Source organism: Aotus nancymaae, unplaced genomic scaffold (assembly GCF_030222135.1).
Source record: "Aotus nancymaae isolate 86718 unplaced genomic scaffold, 86718_ANA_hifiasm-v0.15.2.pri h1tg000021l, whole genome shotgun sequence".
Taxonomy (NCBI): Eukaryota; Metazoa; Chordata; class Mammalia; order Primates; family Aotidae; genus Aotus; species Aotus nancymaae.
This window is the reverse complement of record NW_026988433.1, coordinates 31,052,225-31,078,578: the sequence shown is the minus strand read 5'-3', so window position 1 is coordinate 31,078,578 and position 26,354 is coordinate 31,052,225. Positions and strand designations below refer to the sequence as shown.

The 26,354-nt window shown below is 40.2% G+C and overlaps 1 protein-coding gene, 1 non-coding gene and 1 pseudogene across 4 annotated transcripts in view; 1 reads left to right on the top strand and 2 right to left on the bottom strand.

Annotated features, from left to right (window-relative positions):
- Positions 1-26,354, bottom strand: part of GNPTAB (N-acetylglucosamine-1-phosphate transferase subunits alpha and beta) — an 84,932-nt gene that overhangs the window by 27,173 nt on the left and 31,405 nt on the right. For all 3 annotated transcript variants that reach the window (XM_021675562.2, XM_064379918.1, XM_064379917.1), the window contains exons 2-7: positions 24,929-25,014; positions 17,682-17,801; positions 16,206-16,247; positions 13,698-13,903; positions 8,065-8,129; positions 7,663-7,797 (exon numbers count right to left, since the gene is read on the bottom strand). In XM_021675562.2, the coding sequence (XP_021531237.2) occupies positions 7,663-7,797; positions 8,065-8,129; positions 13,698-13,903; positions 16,206-16,247; positions 17,682-17,801; positions 24,929-25,014 (654 nt within the window). The remainder of the gene's footprint in view (positions 1-7,662; positions 7,798-8,064; positions 8,130-13,697; positions 13,904-16,205; positions 16,248-17,681; positions 17,802-24,928; positions 25,015-26,354) is intronic.
- LOC135276275 (small nucleolar RNA U13) lies at positions 17,557-17,657 on the top strand. Its single transcript, XR_010343851.1, has one exon. It is a non-coding gene; the product is annotated as a small nucleolar RNA U13 (small nucleolar RNA).
- Positions 24,674-24,790, bottom strand: LOC135276318 (U6 spliceosomal RNA; annotated as a pseudogene).

Below are 26,354 nucleotides of genomic sequence, written 5' to 3'. Positions count from 1 at the left end.
GATCGAAAGGCAGTGGGCAAAGCTGAAGGTCTGCAGCCCAGTTTCAGGCCCAGGTGCTGGCTTGGTGTAACTCGAAGAAGCAGTTAGGTCTAGTTTTGTTTCATAACTTGTACTGACCATTTGCTTGATAAGAAGGTATATCACTAAAACTATTCTTCTATTAGCAACTTTGCCTAGGGTTGGTTTCTAATTATACGTGCATAAAAGAGCAAGAAGAGGTTTTTCTACAGTAACTACAAAATAATTCAAAGAGAGGTCAACATTAAGGAGGTTAAGGTAATATTTATATGTATGAGAAAGATTTTCTACCACCATAAAAAGGGTGGGGAAGTACCCTCTGACAGCCACTAGGTGGCAGCCCAATCCTGGACATCATCATTACTTCTGCCAGAAGAGAGAGGCGGTGGTGGGAAGAGTAGTTGTAGTTTGTGCCAGAGGCTGGAGTTCATGACTTGGGGCAATTGTGGGCAACTGCCTCCATATATAGCATCTTGCGTTAAATTGTACGTTTATATAAATTATAAGTTTCTGCAAAAGGGAACAACTTCTAAACCCACCCCCTGTAGACCCACAGTGAGCAACATGTAACATGACTAAGAAATAAAGCGTTGTTATTTTTAGCCGTTGAGATTCCAGAATGTTTGTTATGGCATCATCATCTAGAATAACATGACTGATACACCTGGTACCTGTGGGAGTATGAGGCAAGGGCAGACAGACAGAGGTAGAACTAAATGGTGGTTGAGGCCAGGGCCTGGGTAGGCTACAACAATTGAGCAACTGATGGATCAATTTGAGTCAAGGAAGTACAATACTGATGACGGTCAGGAGAAGCAGTGTTGTAGAAAGCAGGAGGAAAAAAATGTTAATTTGGGTATATTTCTAAAGACAAATAACAAACATCAAAATTAAGGGACAAGAAACAAAATTAAGTGGGTTTCGTAATTAGTAGGTCAATGGAGACCAATTTCAATGGCATGACAAGTATGAAAACCAGATTTCAAGTGCTTGATACTTCACAGTTAAACTTCTAGATACGATATGTACATATGTATGTATATATTGGAAGCAAATCTAACACTTTACATTTTGTACACTGTATAACATGGGACAGGGATGATAAAACAGTCACAGGAGTATTAAATTCAGTATAATCAGCATAACTGACCAAGTCACAAGACATAAGAATTGAAAAAGCAGTGTAAATAATCCCAGCACTTTGGGAGGCCGAGGTGGGCAGATCACGAGGTCAGGATATCGAGACCATCCTGGCTAACACGGTGAAATCCCATCTCTACTAAAAATACAAAAAATTAGCCGGGCGTAGTGGCATGCACCTGTAGTCCCAGCTACTCGGAAGGCTGAGGCAGGAGAATCGCTTGAACCTGGAAGGTGGAGGTTGTGGTAAGCCAAGATCAGGCCACTGCACTCCAGCCTGGGAAACAGAGAGAGACTTTGTCTCAAAATATATATATATATATATTTGCTTTTAAATTCTATAAATGAAAACTATCAAGGCAAGATTAGAGTATATTAATATAAAATATATAGAACAACTTTAAGATATTGCCTATTGTGAGAATATTCTAATTAAATAGTCCTACTGTTCTCAGCGTTGTAGCTTATATTTAAAAATTGGCTTAAAAAACAATAGTAGCCAACAAATCTTTTGAATGCATGTTCTTAAGTCAACCAAAAATAATGAGTGTAAAAGAGAAAGTAAACTTTAAGGCAGACAAAGTAGTTGTATTTTAAGATAAGCCTTAGTTAAAAATCACGATATCAACCTGGTCATTTTTTAATGCCAAAAAGAAAAGCTGCATCAAGTTGTCTAAAAAATCACATATCTGAAAATACTACTAGAGGATATAGACCTGGAATGCTGCTAAGCATCCTACAATACATAGGACAGTCCTCTAAGGATAGCAGCATCCAGTCTAAACTGTCAATGGTCCAAAGGTTGAGAAAACTTGGTCTAGAAGAATATGCAAATCCAAAATAATAATACAGGCTTTCCCATTAGAAGTTATGTTCCCAACAACTTTAAAGTGCTTACAAATTCAGAAGAAGTAATCTATTTTCATTCTGGATTCATTTGATTTAAAATCATTAAAAATATTTTAGAGAAAGAAAAAAACAGATGTCTGCTAATGTCAACTGAAAACCAAATTAGTAGCTTTAAGTGACTCAACAATTCAAAGCTACTAGATCTTAATATGTCCTGTTGGTTTTCTAAAACTTAAATCAGTTCCAGAGTTTGTTGTTTCATCCACTGAAGCTTTTTAATTTTAGAAATAAAAATAAAAAAGAAAAAGCTACCATACTTTAAAAGTGCACAAGGTGGTGGTTTCAGAGACATCTCTAAAAGAAGGTGCATTGGTACAAAATTATGATAATTTACTGTAACCTTAGACAGGCCCTGAACAGAAATTTGAGGGGGCAAAGTCCATGCAGGACAACATGCTGTTCCTGACCTGCCTGCACAAACAACCTGTTCAGTCTTCAAGAACCAGTGCAACCTCTTTTTCTTTGAAAACTTCCCCCATGTCTCTGACCACACAGACCTTTCCTATTTCTAACTGCCAACTCTATATACACATGCTGCTTCCAAAATGTGACTATAAATGCTTGAGAAGAGGGTCTACATCTTCTCTACCTTTTGCACACCCATTCAGCAACTACTAAAATGGAAGGAAACCTAACATAAGAATTCACTGTATAACTCGATCAAGACAGTTGCAGGTGGGCAAAAGAAAAAAAAAAAATCACTTGACAATGGGAGGTTTCCCACTTGCTCTAAAATATGTTTAAAAAGAAGTGAACAAATATAAAAATCAAAAACTAAATGAAAAAACCCACCACGAATGAAAACGTCTAAGGATACAAAATGATTTAGAGGGATCTGAAAATAAAGACTGATGGGTGATCTATCAAAAAATGAATTCTGTGTCCATCATACACAAAAATTATACAAATAAATTAGAGAGTAATTAATCAGATCACCAAAGGACTCACCTCAAGGTATCTCAAATTAGAAAGCTTCATATAGAAAAGATTGATTTACATATAAGACCACAGTCAAAAGAAAAGATTTTATGAATTCAAATTCATTACATTACAAATGAAACTATTTTCAAGTCCCACATTCCTACCTCAGGGAAAAAAAAGAAGAAAACAAAACAAAACAACTTCAGGTTTTGTTCTAAACAGGATGACAATGGCCTAGTTGTTGTGTATATACAATAATATACAAAGACACATTTCTGTGCCTAGAGTGACTCCTGTGGATAATCACACTGCTGAAAAAATTTCCCTTTAGTAAGTCCAAGACATTGCTGCATATGGCTCATTCCTTGAGCAGCCCTCTAAGTGCCAAGTAATTGCTAAAAGTAAAAAGGTGAACAGGGCAGTACCTGTCCTGAGATACCCATGGCCTAGAGAGAATCTGTGGGACAGAGCTGAGCTGAGCCCTGGGTGGCCCTAGGGCCACAGGTCTTGGCAAAGGCCTCCTGGGGGAACCTGGGAGGGCAAAGTGGTTCAACGATTCAAGTCTTGAAGTCCAATGCCTAACAGCCCTCTCCTCTGACATGCCATGTACACCCCAAAACTATGTAACACATCCAAAACTGAGCTCTGGGTCTCCTTCCAAAAAACACTTGCTTCTGCCACTGAAGCTCTGAGTGCGGTTAATGCTATCACTTCCATCTTCATGAGAAAAATCCACTTCCCCTTTCATTCTCCGCTTCCTCTTCCTGAATAGCTTGTAAGTCACCAAGTGATGCTGAGTGTCTCTCTTAGATGCTTCTGGAACCATTTTCATCGTTGCCATCCCACTGCCAAGACACTTGTCGCAAGGGAATGTCTTGCTGGGCTATGGCAGCAGCAGATAAACTGGTTTTCCTACCACACCTTTCCTTACTAAGTTCCTTAGAAGCAGATCAGACAGTGTCCTTCTCTTGCCTTCAGGAAAAAGGCTAGGCTTCTTAACAGAGATGTTTCTCAATCTGGCCTCAAGATGTCTTTGCAATCTTATCCTCACTGATATCCCTGCCTGTTCTAGAAACCGTTGCCTTGGTTCCCTGAGAACACCATTTACGTTCAAGCTTCCAGCTCTTTTGCTCAGACTGTTCCCTCTACATGGAATGGTCTCTTCTGCTCCCTTCTCTGCTGGGAGAATGGCTGCTGTCTTTAGGGCTCAGGTAAAATGTTTCTATTATGCAAAGCCTGCCTGCCTTACCCCCAAGTACACCTAAAGCCTTGATGTTCTCATGGGATTCTGTATAAACTCTTATTTGGAACTCATCATACACACAAAAGGTGTTTTGTCTAGGAACCCAATGATAGGAAACTTCATTCTCAGAGTACTCATGATACAATACAAGCAGAGTCTAAGGAAAGCAAGTCACTTCAAGGCCTGGACTTGAATGCTGACACACTGCTTCTGTTCTTCCTCTTTCTCATTTCCTCTCTAGTCTCTAAAAATCTTAAGTCCTAGTCCCTGAAGTTGATCACAGGTGTTGGAATCATGAAAACAACCTTCAAAGAACATTATGTGTGATTAGCCTGATGCTCTGAGAGGTGTTTGCCTCCACAAAGACATCTTTGAAAATCCAAATAAATTTCCAACCGGGTGCATGACAGTGGAAAGGGGTTTCACCATGCCTGTAGCCTGTTGGTTCTCCTTATCCAATTCAAGTTACTAACGCACTCCACCTTGACCTGCTTATACCACACATGCCACCCAAAAATAGTTTACTTAAGTGTCAACCGTGACTTGGGACTGGCATTCTCTGGCAGCACACACCCATCGAGCAGTAGACACATCAGAGCAGTCAGCACTGGTGGACAGCTGCAGCAGGCCAAGTGATGTGGGATATTCAAACCAGAGTGGAGTGCGGAGAAGTGGAATGAACTTCTTTCTTTTCAGCATTTATTATATTGAAATCATATAAATAGAATCAAGAATGCCATTCTATCTACATAAGCCAAGTTGAACTGGTGGTCAAAAGTACAGATATACATGTGTCTCTAATTCTAGAACAACTAGGAAGCCAAGAAGTCCAATAAACATCGGCTAAAATGAAAGCTAATCTACAGTTTTATCTGCCCAAATCAGTACTAAAAATAACTCAGAGGAAGGAAAGAGGTATTATCTATTTAAAAATAACTGAAGTTAACAACAAATTCAACTCTAATATAGTCAGGCATTACCATATTTCAAAGTAAAATAAAGAAAGTTACGAAGGGTCGGGTGCGGTGGCTCACACCTGTAATCCCAGCACTTTGGGAGGTCAAGACGGGTGGATCATCTGAGGTCAGGAGTTCGAGACCCCCAGGCCAACATGGCGAAACCCCCTCTCTACCCTAGGCATGGTACAGAGAGGGTTTCGCCATGCAACTTGGAGGCTGAGGCAGGAGATTCCTTTGAACCTGGGAGGGGGAGGTTGCAGTGAGCCCAAATCGCACCACTGCACTCCAGCCTGGTGACAGAGCAAGACTGTTTCAAAAAAAAAAAAAAAAAATTACAAAGGAAAATAAGAAAAAAAGAAAAAAATCCTAAGTGGTCATTCTCATTATATTACAATAATAATACAATGTATCATAATACAGTAAAACACTTGGTCTAGGGTAGAGAGGAGCAAGTTAAAAGAACATGGTTGGGGAGGTATAAAAATATGGTTAGTATAAAAACATGGTTAAGACAGGATAAGTAAAAACTCCTCTCTAATCACAGCTCCCCTACCATTACTCCATTTTCATCCTTTTGAGGGACTGTGTTAATGAACAAAAAACCTCTTCCCCGAGTCCACAGGGCGTGGTTTCAAAGGCAGGAATTTCCCAGCGCCATGCCTCCATCCACACCCTTATCCAGGATGTAAAGTTCTTTGTCTGACTTTCATGTTGTGCAGGCTAGGTAAAAATTCCAGGTGTGCTTCTTTGTTCAAAAAGCCCCGAAAAGCTCTGGAAGGGCCTCTGTTGCGGAGCTAGCAGCCAATCCGATATCAAAGTCGAAAATCAATCACTCCAGAGAAGTTTAGAAGAACTCCTCTCATTGGACGAGAACATGAATGGGGCAGGAATAACTCCCGGGTTAAAATCCCACTGCTCCTTACCTGTGCGGATATCCCCTCCAGATTCCCCTACCATAGCAGTGTGGGCGCTCTCTCTCTCCCTCTCCTTCTTTCTCTCCCTCTCTCTCCCTCTCCTTCTTTCTCTCTCTCTCTCTCTGCCTAATAAATCACTTCTTTGCAAAACTCTTTGGGTCCACTATATTTATTCAAACGGTAAGCTCACCGCGCCTCCAGGGCCCCTTCCCCCATTCTTGGGGCAAGAGAGGTCAAGGACCTGGGCACATGGGGGAAAACATCAGATTGGAGAACTGGAAGCTCTCTGGGACGCCCCCACTGCTCTGCTCCTGTCCCCCGTTACATCTTTGGCAAGCACGGGGAGGGAGCTAAGCCACTGAGCCCAGCCCGGTTACACTTTCACCCTCAAAATTGTTAAATGGGCTGGGCGTGGTGGCTCACGCCTATAATCCAGCACTTTGGGAGGCCTAGGTAGGTGGATCATGAGGTCAAGAAATCGAGACCATCCTGGTCAACATGGTGAAGCCCTACCACTACTAAAAACATAAAAATTAGCTGAGTGTCGTGGTGCGCGCCTGTACCCGGCTACTCGGGTGGCAAAGGCAGGAAAATCGCTTGAATCCTGAAGGCGGAGGTTGCAGTGAGCCAAGATCACACCACTGCACTCCGGCCTGGTGACAGAGCAAGACGTTGTCTCAAAAAAAAAAAAAAAATTGTTAAATGACATACAACAGAAAGAAGTAAGAATCAGTAAACTAAACCCAGTGGCAGAACTCACAAAGCATTTCTTTATAAAATCAAGAAAACTAGAGCCTTGCAAATTCTGAGACAAGGACATTAGGCCCTCTACTCTAAGAGACGAAACATTCACGATTTACAACCTGAACCACGTCTGAGAGAATAGCAAGCATCTTGAGGTAAGGTCAAATAGAGAGTACATCCACATGGATTACGTCCCAAGTCAATCAGGCAAAGGCTCTGAAAACAATTTATGTAAGGAAAAGGCATGTCCCGGGCCAGCCTCCAGAGTCCACCCCAACAAATGGCATCAATGGTCAAGCCTGAAGAGCTAATAAATATAAATTTTAAATACATTTGTGCCTCAATTAGCTACTAATGAATGGTTTCTCATTAGCAAATGTTCCCATATATCTGAAGCACACAACCTTTATGAGCGAAAGCTTTGAGTAAACAACAGACTGTGTGCGTTGATGACATTTATGCCTTTCCCTCATCTCCTCCTCCCATTCTTCCATTGTTCACACCCTAAGTTCCATCCAGGCCTTTGTTTTGTCTACTGCTGCATCCCCAGCAGCTGAAATACCACCTAAGACATTGTAGGAGCTCATTTGTTAAACAAATGAATCCTGCTCTATCCAGCAAACAAGAAAACCAAATAAGACTCAGATTTTTGCCCAAATTAAAAGTAAGGAGTGAGGCTCTTCTGGCAGAATAAAATCCCTCTTTGCTTCTTATGTTTATCAGCTAAACTTTGGGAAAAAATGGACCAAAAGAAAAGAATCACACGTTAAATGAGAACGTGCCAGGCTAATTGCTCTATTTTCCATGTTCTTACCAGTTTGATTTTAGAGGAAAGATTTTCTGGCAATTTTGTTTTTAGTTGATTTGTTTCCTTGAATGTTGGTGGAAATCCACTCAGGAAAGCCAAATCTTGCATTAGCACTAATCCAGGGACTTCTTTATCTGTTGTCTAAAATAAGGGGAAAAACACAACTCATTTTCCACATCATGAGGCTAGTGAAAACCTGCAGCTGAGAAAACTAGTAAAGATCTATTGCATCACACATGCTTCAAAATATGACTTTTAGGATTACTTGAATCAACAGTCATTAATATTAGTAAGCTACCCTTAGACAAAAAATAAACATTAAAAAGATTCTCATAGAAAAACAGCTTTATTATTCATATTTTTATTCTAGCCTATTGTAAAAATGCAATTAAATTTTAAATAACATACCAAGTAGCCCCTCCATACTGTCTGTCTGTTGTTTCCTTTAAGCAGTCCGGAGTGGGCATCTTCAACTACAATCAAGAATACCATAAAAAAGCACATTTTTAATGAATATTTAACCACAGTGTCTGGCAAAACATTGTGCAAAACATTCTGAGAGCTATTAAAGCAGCATAATATACTGTCAAAAAAAAAGGAAGCTAAAAAGAAACAAAATTAGCTCATTCAACAAAAGGGGAACAATGTAACTCAGTGTACACTGAAATGTTAAATTTCACAATACCAAAGGTGATTGACACAGGTAGAAGAAACATGGAATGCTTCATAGAAGCCGTCAAATTTAAGCTAGAATGCGAAGAAGGAAATGACAGGATGATAGAAATCGCAGATATATATGCAAACATGGGGGAATAAAAAGAATTGTTTGACTAGAATAAAACATTTGGGAGTGGTAAGTACCAGGAAACAAAGGTAACCAAAGGGGGCCCTTGAATGCCAGGCAGTGGCATATATATTAACAACAGGGAGCTACTATGGATCCTGTGGTTCCTTAAGAGGCACAGTTTTTTGGGAGGCCGAGGCAGGTGGATCACAAGGTCTGGAGTTCAAGACCAGCCTGCCCAAGATGCTGAAACCCCATCTCTACTAAAAATACAAAAATTAGCCAGGTGTGGTGGCACACGCCTGTAATCCCAGCTACTTGGGAGGCTGAGGCCGAGAACTGCTTGAACCCAGGAGGTGGAGGTTGCAGTGGGCTGAGATTGCACCACTGCACTCCAGCCTGGGTGACACAGCGAGATTCTGTCTCAAAAAGAAAAAAAAGGCACAGTTTTCTCATAATGAATCCCTCAAATTCATTGGGTGCTGCTGAATGGAGCATCATAAATTGGGGTAGGGATTTAAATGGGAGTGACACAGCCCAACTGGGAGAGGGTTAGTGATGGGGACAAGTGAGATCAGCAACATTCAGGAATTGTGCTGCTGACATTCAGGGACTGTGGAAAACAGAAGAGAGGTCAGAAAGCTCTAATTCTGATCTTCAAGATAAACAAAGAAGGCAGGTTCTCCAATTTATAGCCTGATGAGATGAGATGTCAATCCTGGGCAAGAGTCTCAAGTTACTATAAAAATATAGTTGCAGGGCACAGTAGCTCATGCCTGTAATCTCAGCACTTTGGGGGCCTGAGGCAGGCGTTATCACTTCAGCCCAGAAGTTCAAGATCAGCCTGGGCAACACAACAAAACCTCATCTCTAAAACAAACCAGCAAACAAAAACCCAAAAAACTAGCTGAGTGTGGTAGGCTGAGACGAAAAGATCATCAGAGCCTGGGACGTTGAGGCTGTGGTGAGCCATGATCATGCCACTGCACTCTAGCCTGGGTGACAGAGTGAGACCCTGTCTCAATTAAAAAAACAAAACAAAACAATATAGTTGATGAACAATGGAGAAAAGAAAGCTTTCATAATACACTGTTTATCTTTAAAGGAAGCACTGGGTGTTAAGAGTGTGAGTTCATTACGATTTTATCAGATAAACTTTTCTCTCTCTCTTTCCATTGATAGGATGGATTCTGCCTAACAGACCTGGTCTATGTATTTGTAATCTCAGCAAAGTAGCTAAGAGCATCTCATGTCATCTTCATGGATATAACAAAGACGTACAGGTTTGATGCTCAGTTAAGATAGGCTATAACTTAACCAAGTCTACCAAAGAGGTGTGAATAACAAAGCCACAATCAACCTAGAGGTAGGTTTAGGAGATTAGTCATAGTTCCTGTCTTACTGAACCCTCTATCAATGTTTTGGAAGTTACAGAAGGCATGCCTGTGAAATGTACAGATTCATATGAAGATGACAGAGAAGCTATTGTCCTGGATAACAGACTATGGATTCCCCAAACTTGTGACTACTTGGAGCAATGACTCAAACCTAGCAAAATAAAATCTCCTATGAAGTAAAACCTTTATAACTTGGTACCAAAACCAACCATACAAGCATAAACTAAAATATGTATTTGAGCATTAGAGCATATACATTTTTTTTTTTAAGATCAGTTTTACTCAACAGTGAGTTCAGTATGAGTCAACAATGTGCTGTGGCCACACTGAATTTCCATCACATTTTTGTGCTTTTAAACAGAAGTACATCGAATAAAAAAGGTAATGATGTTCTCCAATACCGACTCATTAGGAAACCCCTGTTGAGTTGATCTTCAAAATGTCCAGAATCCAACCACTTCCTACCTTCACTGTACCTCCCTGGTCTAAGCAACCTTCCCTCTTGTCTGAAATATCACAACTTTTGCCCCTACTCAGTCTATTTCCACCAAAGAAGTCAGACTGATCCCTGAGAAACATAAGTCATCAGATCACATTACATTTCTACTCAAAACTCTCTGGTAAGTCCTCATCCGACTCCAAGTCAAAGCCAGGTCCTTGTTATGGATACCAGGGCCTATGTCATTTGGTACCCCCTTACTTCTTCAGGTTCATCTATTGCCTGCCTCTGTCTTGTTCACTCCATTCCAGCCATACTGGTCTCCTTGCTTTTCTTCAAACCTGCCAGATACACTCCTGCCTCATTATCTTTGCAATGGCTATTCTACTTACCCAGACCACTCTCCCCAGATACTCATGTTGCTGGCTTTCTCACCTTCACATTTCCACTCAAAAGTCACCTTCTGAGTTAGGAATGTCCCTACCATCCAAAATAGAATTGCAACCCCCCTGCCCTGGCTGACACTTCCTCTGCTGCTGCCCCTGCTTGGTTTTTCTCCACAACATTATCTTCTACAGACTATATAATCTACTTATTTATCGTGTTTACTGTCTGACTCCCTCCACCAAGATGTAAACTCAAGGTAAGGGCAGAGATTTTTGGCCATCTGTTAACCTCTGTCTCTTCAGCACAGAGAATATTTCCTCGCACACAGCAGGCACCTAATAAGCACTCGTGAAATGAACAGTCCTGCTCTCCTTGCCAAAACAGAACCACACTAAAACAGAATGTTCACTTCCCATTGACACATTTTAAAAGTCATCTGAGAAGAGCAGACTGGGACACTGACAAGTCCCTTAGAGACAGCCAAAGAAAGGAAAATAAAATATCCCATGGGAGAGGGATTACATGAGTTCTGTATGACCACAACTTTAACCTATGTGAGAAAGAAATAAATCGCCACTAGAGGAAATTTGTGTGCTATAAATCAAAGGTGTAAGCCTGACTGGAAAAGCTACTTTGCTGAGTAGACCCAGCTCCAGGCTGCAGAGCTGGACTACGTGAATGGTGAGGTACAAATCAGTTCAGGATCTACACTGTGAAGGGGGAGACATTTGTACTTGGAAAGATTAACATTTCTTTTCAAACTAAAAATAACTTTTTTTTTTTGAGATAGGGTCTCACTCTTGCCCAGGCTGGAGATCAGTGGTGCAATCTTGATTCACTGCAGCCTCAATGTCCCAAGCTTAAGCTTAAGATCCTCCCACCTCAGCCTCCCAAGGCACATGCCATCATGCCAGACTAATTTTTGTGTTTTTTTGGAGAGACAGTGTTTTGCCATGTTACCAAGGCTGGTTTTGAACTCCTGAGCTCAAGCAATCTGCCCACCTTGGCCTCCTGAAGTGCTGGGATTGTATCTGTGAGCCACCACACCTAGCCTCAAACTAAAAATAACTTGTTAAGTATCAGGGAGTGAGCACTGTTAGGCACTGATCAGGATATAAACTGGTGAGTGGTAAGTCTTCTGTTCAATAAAAAATTCCATAAGAAAAACCATCAACTCCTGTGCAATCAAAACCTAAGTCATGAGTTAGATCGTAAGTATTATAGAAATGTAGAAAAGTAAAAATGAAATCATTGTGAATATATTAGTCTGGGAGCTTCATGGAGGAGAGAGGACTTGAGGTGGGGCTGGACAGAGCAGGAGATGAACTCGGAGAGGGGAGGGGACAGGCAGAGAGACACAAGGCCTAGCACCACATGTGTGAAGACACTGACGGCTGCAACATGATGCGGGGAGGGCAGGGATGTGGGGATCAACCGACAAAATCAAGGCAATTAAAGCTGAATCACAAACATCAGGAAGAGAAGTTTGTATCCATGTGAAAAGCAAACATACACTGCTATATTATTCTCTTCATAAAGGCAGTGAACTCATAAAATCGGGGTTTTCAGATTTATTTGAGACCTGTGTGCCAGAGAGACTGAGATGGACTTTACATAGAACAGCTAGGAGTCTTATTATTGGAGTCTGCGTGAGGGAATTCAGTCTCATGTGGAGGAGGTAAGTAAGGTAAGAACCTAAGAATCCTGTGCCAAAAAAAAAAAAAAAAAAAAAGTCAGTCATAGAATGAAGTTAATTATGAGTTATAGATGTAAAAAGTAAGAAGGGGTCAAAGATGGTTCCAAAGATTTCATCTGGGAAGTATGACACTGACAAAATCGGAGCTAGAGAACTAGACTTGGTGTTGGAAAGGGAACATGACAGCTTTCATTTTACACATAAAAACCACAGACCTTCCAAATAGAGACAATCCATGCAGGGGAGGAGAGAGATGAGCAGCTAGAGCAGAAGACGCAGGTTACGGGCTCAGCAGTGCACTGGTCAAGTGAGAGAATGGGATCGCTAAGGATGTGGGTGCAGTTTTATGCCAGGAATTACCATTTTAATTCCATTATCCCTCCAAATCATCTGTTGTCTTATAAACAACAGATATTTGTTTTTTTCACAGTTCTGGTGGCCAAAGTCTGAGATCAGAGCGCCAGCACGCTTGGGCTTTGGTGAGGGTCCTCTTCTAAGTTACAGATGGCATCTTCTCATAATGTCACATGGTGGAGAGCAGAGAAAGCTCTCTGGAGTCTCTTTTGCTATTATTTATTATTTTGAGGCAAGGCCTTACTCTATTGTCCAGGGTGGAATACTGCCCAGCCTTGAATTCCTGGGCTCAAGCGATCCTCCTGCCTTAGCCTCCCAAGTAGCTAGGACTATAGGCACATATCACCAAGTCCAGCTGTGTTTTTTTGTAGAGACAGGTTCTCATTATGTTGCCTAGGCTGGTCTTGAAGTCCTTAAGCTCAAGCAATCCTCCTTCCTTAGTCTCCCCAAATTCCTGGGATTACAGGCATGAGCCACTATGCCCAGCCTGGAATCTCTCTTATAAGGGTACTAATCCCATCAAAGCCTCCACCTCCCAATAAATCATGCTGGGGGTTATGATTTCAACATATAAATTTTAGAGGAAACACAAACATTCAGTTCATATATCTCAGAATGTAAAGAATGAATACTCCAGGTATGTTCTGTCCAAACTGCAGAACACAACCTTGTAGAGGAGTTATGTGGTAGAAAAAATTGCCTCTAGAATAATTCATAGCCAAGAGAACAATGTACCTATAATATCAGATTGAAGGTCCTCACCACAGCACAGAAGGTATGTGTATTACACAGAGTAAAATAGATGCAGCAATCCCTTTTTGAGGTTAAGACCAAAATACAATGGCAGCTCTTTGCTTCTCTTTGTGCATTTTTAGAAAAGTTTATCAGACATTTAAGACTAAATCATTTCTATTACACTCAGAATTTTGTTATTCAAACATCCAATGATAACATGATTTTAAAATATTCATAAAAAGATCTTACCATCCTTAGTACTGTCAAAAACAACAACTGAGACATTAGTAGAAGGGTTTTTCGGTTTTGCAACATTGAACATGTCACTGGCTGAATGAAAAGAAGGATAAAGAGATGGCAGGTCCTTGAGGGTAATGTTGGCTGGCAGGGCTGGGTCCAGGACAAGCATTGGCACTTTAATGCAGTGTGTCAGCAAACACTCCAACTGCTTCTCACTAGAAAGAAACACCAACATGCTTATAATAACATTCTTGAAATTTAATCAACGATGAGAAGCGTGTTATACTACTACATTTTTCAGATTTTTTACAGCCCATAAAAAATCATAATATTTTAATAAATGAAGACTTTTATCTCATGGATACAAAAAAGAGGTTTCAGGCTCCCATTAATAAAGTAAGATTGCCACCAATATTTACTAACCCAAAAGTGCACATGAAATTAAACACTTCATTATCATAATTTTTTAAAGATGATTCATAATTCCAATAAAGCCCATTATTGGGCAGATGAGGAAAGATGGTTAATAGAGTGTCATGTTACCCTTGATATAAGTTACCAATTCCAGTTAGAATACAACTAAATATATTGGATATGACACTACACTGATGTAAGCAAAAGCAACTGTGACATGGTTCTAACATAAATTTATATGAGATATTTCTATCTGAATATAAGAAATGTCTACAATAAACACATTACCTGAATAAACAAATGGATGGGCAAAAGACATGGCCAGGAAATTCACAAAGTAGGATCCACAACTAGTTAAACAGTATAAAAAACTGTTCAACTTCCTTATTAATAAAGAAATGCAAAAGAAAACAATGAGCTTGGCCAGGCAGGGTGGCTCACACCTGTAATCCCAGCACTTTGGGAGACCGAGGTGGACAGATCACAAAGTCAAGAGTTTGGGACCAGCCTGACCAACATGGTGAAACCCCGTCTCTACTAAAAATACAAAAATTAGCTGAGTATGGTGGCGACGCCTGTAGTCCTGGTACCCAGGAGGCTGAATTGCTTCAACCCGGAGGCAGAGGTTGGAGTGAGCCGAGATCGCACCACTGTACTCCAGCCTCGGCAACAGAGCGAGACTCTGTCTCAAAAAAAAAAAAAAGAAAAGAAAAGAAAACAATGAGCTATCACCTTTTATTTACTAAATTAGCACCCCTCAAAAAATGATGACTCAATGTTAGCACAAGTGCAATAAGTCTACTTCTCTTAAATATTGCTGGTGTCACTCCAAATGACATCAACTCTTTTGGGAAAGCAAGTTGGTAATATATACATATATGCTTGTCTAATACACATTATATATACATATATACTTATTCAGAACCATAAAAACATGCATAAGCTTCTTCCTCAGTAATCTTACTTTCAGCAATCTAGTCTAAGTAGGGAAAAGAAACGAAACAGGAAAAAAAACTCCCACACAGAAAATGCTACAGACCCAAATATAAGTATCATAAAATATTGATAAAAGTGAAATACAGAAATGTCCAACAGTTAGTAAATTACAGTAGTCACTTTATGGAATATTATACAACTTAAAACTGAAAGATATGAAGCATTAAGATAATGGATCAACATGATACATATGTATAATTACATAAAGTTTAAAAAGTAGGATACAAAGTTGCACACAGATTACAAACTATAACTATTCAAATATGCATGAAAAGGGAATAACAAAAATGATAACAGTTGTTAAATAGGGGTCACAAAATTATGTGAGTTTTTTCTTTTCACTTTCCTCTCAATCTTTCTTAATGTTGCACCAATGCTTTTATTTAAATAATTTTAAAACCATTTAAAAAACAGTATTAATGTTAATACAGTTTATATATAATTATCATAAAAAGATGGCTTAGAAGGCACTTCCAGATCTTGAAATTCTCAGGATCTTCTCTATCAATAAGTACTTTTAAAAGTCTGATGGATAAGTGGGGAAGTGACAATTAACAGATTTCTGCTTGTCAGTGAGGCAGTCTTGTTTTAAGAACCTATGAGAGTCAGGAATGACTCAAGTCAAGATAGCTGTATTTGGTTCTTGTTGTTGGGCTAACTCTCCTTCCCAGGTTCTTAAACATAAAATAAACAACTTCACAGCTTTTAAGGATAAGGATGTATATACTGAACATGTAAGTAAATGATGGACATAAATTTTATAAGTGAAAACACTAGGTAGAAGTTAGAGTGTAAGTGGACCAAGAGAACAAAGCACCAAGACAGATTAATGGGAGGGAATTATAGAGAAGGAAGTTTTGGGACTCTAACCCTCCCCAGTGCAGTGAAGCTTTGGTTAGCAAAATAATCAGAGTTCTCAGTCAACTATGCACTCAGCGCTGCAAAATTTTCCATCTAACAGATGCACCTAATTTGGGGTCAAAAACTATATGGGTAATAGAGTAAATACAAAATCCTGTGTACCTCCCCAACAAAAAACAAGTGATAATTTGAAATTTCCCTTCAGTCCTTCAATTTTCATTCTTGAGAGGAAATCAAAATGCTTACCTCTTCTTAGTTGGTTCCGTCGTGTTTTTCCCAAGGATTTCTCTAATAAAAAGCAAATACAGTTTATTACATACATATGGGCTAGTGGTAGCCCTAAATGTGAATAAGAGGAACTGACAATGCTTACCACACTTAAAATGCATAATAAATTCTATGCTCCAGTGAAATATTACCAACACTGTCCCTCCCACTGTAACCAAGACAGTTTACTTAAAACATAAACTTATATTTTATTAGTAAAACATGGTACTAGACTGTCAGCCATTTCCACACACTGGGAAAGTCATATAACCTCTAACAAATAGAAATTAATTTGCTCCAATATAAGGTAGCCAAAGACCTGCATGCTTGACATTCACAAAGAAGCGAGCAAGTAGTAGATTCTAATAAGTACTCCTAAGGAATCAAAGGAGAATTACATCAGCCAAGTTCCTACCTCTGATGGCTAGTCAGAAGTCCACTATACTTTTCCCAGATAAAGTAAATAAAATGACCAATCTCATATACTAAATAAAAAATACCAAAGCTTCTAATTCCATAATCTGTAATTTATTCCTAAAAGGCATAAAGGGAATATACTTTTTACTGCCATTTTCAAATGGAAAAAAGTCTGTGGGCCTATTATAGTTTTCAAGGGAAGAATCTGTCTTATTATGGAGCTATTTTTCATAATAAACAGTTATTTCAAGAAGATACCACACCCAGGGCTCAAAATGAGTGAGCAGGCACCCAGGAGGGTAGGGGGTGGGTCCTCTGTCTTTAGGTCCCTTGGAGAGCAGGCCATCACTAGAGCACCACCTTCATAAAATCACCATCTAACAAAGTGAGGCCAGTATCTGGCAGAAGTGGCTGAGTCCTCCTTGGACACCAAGAAACAACGGCCAGATGGATGACTGCCAAGATCTCATAATGGCATGAACTGAGAGGCAAGTTTGTTTGGATGGCACTGTGAAATCAACTTACCCTTCTCTAACATATGCTTACTCATACTCATGGCACTGTGTGTTTTGTTTTGTTTTTTTCTTTTTCTTTTTTGAGACAGGGTCTTGCTCTGTCACCCAAGCTGAAAGGCAGCGGCACAATCATGGTTCACTGAAGCCTCAAACTCCTGAGCTCAAATGATTCCCCCACCTCAGCCACCCGAGTAGCTGGGACTACAGGTGTGCACCACCACACCCAACACATCTTTTATTTTTTGTAGAGATGAGTTCTTACTATGTTGCCCAGGCTGGTCTTAAAGTCCTGGCCTCAAGTGATCCCCTCCCACGTCTACCTCCCAAAGTTCTGGGATTACAGATGTGAGCTACCATGTCTGGTCTGTGTTTTGTTTTCTAAAAGTCAGTTTTACCAGATCCTTTTGTAGTTCATTAGCATGATGACTGGGTTTTCATGCACATGTGTGAGATTTGCCACCCTCAGACCTTATTACATCACCACATTACCCATCTGATGTGAAAAAAAAAAAACTGGTTTTACCTCATTGCTTTCTGCTCCTCCTCCATCCGTTCTCTGACCTGCTGTAGTTCCTTCAGCAGTTCAAGATCTGTGCCATTCACCCAGGTGTAAACAACATCGATCGGCATGGGCAGACAAAGCCTAGGGCAAACCAACAAATCCTCCAGCTTACATGCATTTTTCCAATATATATGGGAATAAGAATATCACAGAGTTTAAACCCAGAGATTATGAAAAAAATCTATGAAAAGGTAATCCAACCATGGCATCTTATCACAGAATTGCATGTTTTCAAACTGTAGCTGGGGGCTAATATTTGTCAAGTACCTTCTCTGTGAGTTGTATTATGCTAGACCTTAGGTAATTTGCATTACTTGATTGTCACAGCCACTCTGTAAGAAGGCTGATATTGAAGATTTAAAGATTGTTGGTGGGTGAAGTAGAGTGGTCTTGGAAGCTCAGTCTACCTTAAACTGCCTGTTCTCATAATTTAGCAAACAAGGGGGCTGGGATGCAAATACAGCCAAACATAGAAAATCAATTAGAAGTTTAAAGAACAGAATTACAGGCTCTGGACAGTGGCTCATGCCTATAACCACGGCACTTTGGGAGGCCAAGGTGGGAAGATCGCTTGAGCTCAGGAATTTGAGACCAGCCTGGGCAACATAGTGAGACCCTGTCTCTACAGAAGAATTTTAAAATTAGCTGGATATAGTGGTGTGCACCTGTAGTCCCAGCCACTCAGAAGGCTGAGGTGAGACTGCAGTGAGCCATGATCTGCACTCCAGCCTGGGCAATGGATCAAGACCTTGTCTCTTAAAAAAAAAAAAATTATCAAAATCCACAATGAAGACCTAGCCCTACTACTTAATGCTGTAGCTTTCTTGTGCCTTGCTCCCAGCGAGCCCAGACTGTCCCATCTCATCTCCGCTTTTCCTTTTTTTTCATAGCACTTATTACTTTGGTAACACAAATAAGTAACTTGTAACCTATTCTGTTCATTAAGTGTGGCCCTCTCCCAGAATGTAAGCTCCAAGAAAGGAGAAAACTTTCCTGCTTTGTTCTCTAAAGTATCCGAGCAATGAGAAGAGTGCCTGGCACATAGGTGCCCAATAAGTATTTGCAGACATATGAGACACTAGCATGGAAGACCTTCCTGAACTTGCACCATTTCTTCCTGATCATCTTATCCTCATAATAGGCAGACTTTTAGTTCTTGTATATGTTGTTTAAGCTTCACCATAGTGATTTTACTCAGGTTTTACTCCTGCCAAAAGCATTCCTCCCCTTTCTCTCACTTACCAAAACCTACCCAGCTTTCAGGGGTATGCCTGGATGTATGCCACTCTGACTTATGACTCAGGAGTCCACGTATACATCTGGGTGCTGATATTACTCTAGATCAGGGGTGTCCAATCTTTTGGCTTCCCTGGGCCACATGGAGATAACTGTCTTGGGCCACACATAAAATACACTAACACTAAAGATAGCTGACAAGCTAAGAAAAAGAAAAAAAACATGCAAAAAAACTCATGTTTTAAGAAAGTTTATGAATTTGTGTTGGGCCACATTCAAAGCTGTCCTTGGCAGCACACAGCCTGCAGGTTGAACAAATTTGCTTTAGATAGTGCTATTTCAAGTTTGGTACTTTCCAAGAAACTGCATGGCTTTTGCAGTTTTATTTTTAGGCCAAGGACCAGCTTGCCCTCCTTTTGTCCTCCTCACACCCCAGACACAGCCTAGGCTTTTGGTTGCTACCATATTATCTCATGGGAAATAAATGCCTTTTGGTGGATAAACCTTTTGAATTACGGAAGGAAAAAATAAACAAAAATGACAACAACCTTTAGCTTACAAGAGGTAGGGGAGATAACTGGATGAAGGGAGTGTTTATCCATTCGATGAATAATCCTTATTGAGCACTTAGTATGTGCTAGGTACTGTTCTAGGTACCAGGGTTTCAGCAGTAAATAAAACAAAGCCCAAATCTGTGCCTTCACGGAGCTTACATTTCAGAAGGGAGAAAACAGGAAATAAATAAATGGATATAAAGTCAGATGATAAATGTTATGGAAAAAGTAAAGCAGCAAATGGGGATAGAAATGGTGTCGATGGGGTGGTGTGGGGTTGGGGGATGCAGTCAGTTTTAAATAGAGAGATCAGAGATGGCCTCAGTAAGAAGGTAACATTTCAGCAAAGATATGAAGGAAGTGAGGAAGCAAGCCAGGTGGGTAACAGGGAGAAGAATGGGCCAAAGAAAGGAAACATCAAACACAAATACGCTGAGGCAGGCACATATCTTGGTTTTTCAAGGACCCAGAGGTCCTCTGTTCTCTGAGAAGAGGGGAGAGAGCAAATGAAAGAGAATAGTTTAAGATAAAGGTCAAAGAGACAACAGAGTTCCCAGAGCTTCATCAGGAAAATAAGGAATCACCTTATTCTCCAGCATATGTGATAGCTGAGTATTTACCAACTGTCTTGTCACGTTTCACCACAGCCTGCAGAATAAGGTCAAAAGTCCTTCATAATCTGCACCTTGTGTTCTGGATGACTCAATTGCATACCCTTACCCAAAGTTGAAACAAACTTGCAGGACTCTGTACCTTTGAACATGCTCTTCCTTCTGCCTAGAACATTCTTTCATGCTTCCTTTAACCACCTCCTCCTTCCTCAATCCCCTCCCTTCCCTCTCCCCTCACAAAGAGAATCCATAGCTTAATATGCAGCTACCACACTACTTTGTACTATAAGGAATCCTGATCGTACTGTGCTGTGCTATTTCCTATGCATCCCTATCTTCCACTAGATGGCGTAACTCTCAGGTAGAAATGGTATCATGCATTCTGTGCCCTGGTTCATTATTTCCTCTCTTTCCTACATCTTCAGGCTCTCTCTCCCTACTGTAATGATTTGCAAAGGCTTCCTTATCTAGGTTTTTTCTGAATTTATCAATAAATAAATTCTAGTGTTTGTAGAATTTGCTTTTCTCACAAGCTCTCAGATAATGCTGATGTTGCTGGTCTAGAAATTGCACTTTGAGAACCACTGATTTATCTATATGTAGGTAACATACTTCACTTTTTTCCCCACTAAAATGCCAGTTCTATATGAGGTGAATGAGTTCATCTTGTTCACCACTATATGCCTACAGCCTACAATAGTTCCTGCTACATGGGTGGGGTTTAATACATATTCGTGGCCTATTAGTTCATTCCTTTATTATATATATCAGTTGTCCTCATTTAAAAAAAAAATCCATCTGCCTCACATTGCCCACATGTAAATTATCCAAGGTCATCTCACTCTCAACCTCCCAGGTGATCTATGCTCAAACTAAAAATAAATTTTTAAAAACTACTTAAGTGATGTGTTTTTAAAAGAAAAGGTTAGAGAAGAGAATTACATCTCAAGTTTTCCTATAAAAGTAATAATCTGCATTTAAATATTTTTAATATATATGTTCAGCTGATTAAAACATAATATACTGTATATATTATATGATCAATTTAATTCTCTGGTGAAACTGACAAATAGAAGGAGATTGTGTGATCTGCGCAAGGTCAATGAGTCAGTTGTTTTCCTATTATTAGACACGGTCACACTCTGAATCTTTCATTCTAACCACTAGACCACTATCTTGGTTCACAGATGAGAAGGAAAGCTTTATCTTAGAGTTGAAGACTAAGACTAAGTCACCCATGACTCAGAACCAATGCAGTGATGACACTGACACTTTTATTTTAATCACTCTTCAGTGTAGTGAATATTAATACCATTTAACAGTCCCTTGGTTCCACACTGTATAAAGCACATGAGAAAACAGAGAACTTAAATAGTATTTGGTCTTATTTATTTGAGCTGGAGTCTCGCTTTGTCACCCAGACTGGAGTGCAGTGGTGCAATCTCAGCTCACTGCAACCGCTGCCTTCTGGGTTCAAGCAATTATCCCTGCCTCAGCCTCCCAAGTAGCTGGGATTACAGGTGCGTGCCACTGCCCCAGCTAATATTTGTATTTTTAGTAGAGACGGGGTTTCACCATGTTGGCCAGGCTGGTTTTGAACTCCTGACCTCAAGTGATTCATCCACCTTGGCTTCCCATAGTGCTGGGATTACAGACGTGAGCCACTGTGCCCAGGCTTAAATAGTATTTTAGAACAAAAGAGTCGGAAGAGAGTGTAATCTTGATCTAATATCCACATTTTACAGATGGCAAAATTGAGCCCCAGATTGATTTAATGCCTCATATTAGGAGCAGTGGACAGAGTTTACATATTCACTTTTACTGACATATGGAATGAGATTTTTTTCATTCAGAGCAAACAACATTAAAAAGATTTATACCGGCCAGGCACGGTGGATCACACCTGTAATCCTAACATTTTGGGAGGCCGAGATAAGAAGATTGCTTGTGGTCAGAGTTTGAGACCAGCCTGGGCAATACAGCAAGATCCCATCTCTAATAAAATAAATAAATATTTTTTTATAAAAAGATTTGTATAAAAACTAGCAAAATACTTAAAATATACCAATGTTAGGGTATCTTAAAATATATTAGACCATGTGATATGTGATACATGATCCATTTATTTGTCATCATCAAAATTAGGCAATTTTGAATATACGCCTACATAAAAATTAAACTATATTTTAGTACAACCTTCCAAAATTCTTTAGAAAGAGAACAAGAGTGCTTGATTAAAACTGCTGACCTCAAAATCTACATTTTCTAATAAGCTAATTTTCTTTCTAAAAGTTTGAAGCAGCTGGGCATGGTGACTCATAATCCAAGCACTTTGGAAGGCCAAGATGGGAGGATCACTTCAGTCTAGGAGTTTGAGACCAGCCTGGGCAACATAGTAAGATCCCATCTCTAAAACTAAATAAGTAATTAATTCATTTTTAAAAAGGTTTGAAGCTCCTTTGGGACAGGGATCTATGCATTTGTGTACCATTTGGATGTAGCACAGCATAAGGCACAGAGTAGGTACTCAATAAATGTCTGATTTTTAAAAGTTAATCAATTTAGAACTTTCCTTAGGGAAATTAACTTGTTAAAGTAAAAATTATTGCCGGGCACGGTGGCTCAAGCCTGTAATCCCAGCACTTTGGGAGGCTGAGGTGGACAGATCACGAGGTCAGGATATCGAGACCAGCCTGGCCAACATGGTGAAACCCTGCCTCTACTAAAGATACAAAAAATTAGCCCAGCATGGTGATGAACGCCTGTAATCCCAGCTACTCAATAGGCTGAGGCAGGGGAACTGCTTGAACCTGGAAGGTGGAGGCTGCAGTGAGCCGAGATGGAGAGTACGCCACTGCACTCCAGCCTGGGCAACAGGGCGAGACTCTTTCTCAAACAAAAAAAAAAAAGTGAAAATTATATTTCATTAAAAATCCTTTAATACGGTAGTTTTCACAGTGTGGGCACTAGACCAGCAACTCTGATATCACCAGGAAGTTTGGTAGAAGTGCAAATTCTCAGAACCCCTCTTAGTCCTACAGACTCAGAAACTCTGGGCTGGGAAGTAACCGTTATTTTCTTAAGACCTCCACTTTAGCTTGCAGTGGAGGGCTTGAGAAAATAACAGTTTCAGAACTACTATATTAAGGAATGGTCCTCAAACTTTTACTGTTTGGTCCCTTAAAATTAAAAATTATTATGGACCCCAAAGTACTTTTATTTATAAGATCATAATTATCCATATTTGCCATATTTGAAAATAAAACTGAAACATTTTAAAAATACTTAATTCATTTTAAAATGACAATAGGCCAGGAGCAGTGACTCATGCCTATAACCCCAGCACTTTGGGAGCCAAGGTGGGTGGATCACCTGAGGTCACGAGTTTGAGACCAGCCTGGCCAACGTGGTAAAACTCCATCTCTACTAAAAATACAAAAATTAGCTGGGTGTGGTGGCAGATGCCTGTAATCCCAGCTACTGGGGAGGCTGAGGCAGGATAATCACTTGAACCCAGGAGATAGAGGCTGCAGTAAGCCAAAATCGTGCAACTGCACTCCAGCCTGGGCAACAGAGTGCAACTCCGTCTCCAAAAAAATAAAACAAAATAAAGATAAACCCCTTTACATGTTAACATGAATAAATTTTAAAATGAAATGACTGTATTTTCTCAAACAAAAAAATTAGTGAGAAGACAGAAACAAAAGTCAGAAAGGACCTGTGTGATTCATTTTATTGCAAAAGGGGAAGGAGGGTGTTGAAAAAAAAATTGTTTCCATTCTGAGGCCTGTCTTGTGAAGAGGAAAAAAAAAAAATCCCCAAAGATGAGAAATGGTGAAGGCTGCATTCCAAAATGGCTGCACCAAGAAGCTTGGTCTTCCAAGAGAAAGACCCACAACTGGCCGGGCGTGGTGGCCAAGCCTGTAATCCTAGCACATTGGGAGGCCAGAGCAGGTAGATTACCTGAGTTTGAGACCAGACTGACAAACATGGAGAAACCTCATATCTACTAAAAATACTAAAATTAGCCGAGCATGGTGGCAGGCGCCTGTAATCCCAGCTACTCAGGAAGCTGAGGCAGGAGAATCACTTGAACCTGGGAGGCGGAGGTTGCGGTAGCCGAGATCATGCCATTGCACTCCAGCCTGGGCAACAAGAATGAAATTCTGTCTCAAAAAAAATAATAATAATAATAAGAGAGAGAGAGAGAGAAAGACCCACACTATGAGGTATGAAGCTGTTTGCTCCTCCCCCACCAAGAAGTAGCAAGATGTGACCACTGAGGTGGGGTCCAACCCCAGTTCACAGCACGCTGTCAACAGAATTCTGGCCAGGGCTCAGAAACTAGCTGTGTAGTAGCCACCTGGTTTCCTCATCCTACAGGGGGATGAAATTCCCTTTACCTCACAGACCTGGGGAGAGACAAAATACAATCATGCATTTAAGGTACCCAATAAACTACAAGGAGGGATTACTCTCTGTGAATCAGATTTTTTACCCATAAAATGTGGTGAACACACTTTCTTCAGATGGGCATATTTATTATTTAAAAAAAAATATTTTATGAATGCATCATGAATTGGTGCATTACCCTTGCACAGGGGCCGCACTAATCTTCTCTATATCGTTCCAATTTTTTTTTAAGTATATGTGCTGCCGAAGCAAGCACATCAGATGGGCATACTTTTCAGTAAGTTAAATCATATCTATAACTCAGAAAGACCCCTTAAACTGTCATGTTTTCAGCATGGATATTTCATGACTTATGATTTAGGTCCAAATAACAGATTTCAAAATCAGATCTCACCGATTCTGAAAGGACTTTCCAGCAATATTGTCTCTATATGTATCAAACAAAACATGGTATTGATCTCGGCTCCATTCCAGAACCACCTAGAAAAAAGAAAAAGAAACAATGGTTTATTTGCATCAAAGACTGAGAGTATGTAACTTTCATTTCATTAGAACTGCTAGAGAAATGGGTAAAGCAATCAAAATTCATGTATTCACTTACTGCCTACCACATACATCGTAATACATCCAGATGAATAAACTATAGTTCCTGACATGGACAAACTAAAAGACTTAGTGTCTCACCATGCTTGAAATGGGGTAACGGAATCAAAGAGGTTTAAAAGGATGTGGTATTTGAAATGGGTCTTCAAGAAAGAGTTCACCGGGTAGGGGAAAAAAGGACAGGGCCAGTCGGTTAGAAGAGCATGCTCAAAGGCGGAGAAGCAGCAAGGGTAAATTGTTTCAGGGCAACTGTGTGGCTGACTTTGTCCAAAACACAGGTAGGTAACTGTTGAGAAATGGGTCTAGGAAAGAAAGCTGGGCCCTAAACGTGACATGTCTTCTGTGCCTTGGGAGCACTGAAGGATTTTAAGGCAGTTACAGAATCGATCTAAAGTTTAGGAAAGACTCTTCTCAGAACATTTAGAAACACAAGCAGAAACAGAAGGGACTGACAAGATATGGGGGGATAAGGACCTTATTATCTGTGAGGTTTCAGCTAACGACCTTGCTAAATATTTCAGGAGAAAATGGAAAGCTTTGATAGAAGTTCCCTCATGTTTGTACCCTAAACCTATAAACCTACTCATATACACGCCCCATTTTCTTCTTCACTCCTCTTACCATAGAGGAAGTGTCCCTCTGTCTTGCAGACATCCAATCTCTATTTGCTCTGGATCTCATCAACTTCTGTGTTCTCAAGACCTTGCTGCTTCTCTTTTCCTTTCAATAGGATTATTCCCGTCAGCAAGCAAACATGTTCCAGTATCTTGCGAACACCTTCCCTTCACTCCCTATCCATTCCAGCTAGTCCCTCCACCCTACATTCTCTGTCCCTTTCTCCTGCTTTTCCATTCACCCTTCAGCTCACTCCAGTATCATTTATGCTCTCACAACTTTAGTGGCCTTACTAAGGTCCCCACATTGTTAAACTCAACATCATTTTCCTCATCTCTTACTCAAGTATTCATAGCAGATGCCCAGTTCCTCTTTGTGGAAATGCTTTCTTGGTTTTCCTCCTGTTGCCCTGGTGGCTCCTTTACCATCTCCTTTGCCAGCTCATTCTCTTCTAGCTAATCTTTCTGTGTGTCCTTTCCTTCTATTCCTCACGCCCTCCTTCCTGCCCAAGCTTCCTCCAGCATCCTATTCCACAGCCCCTAAGAAGTGGCCCTGCTACATTCAGATGGTCTATGGGACCCAGGCATTTAGCATTCATTCCA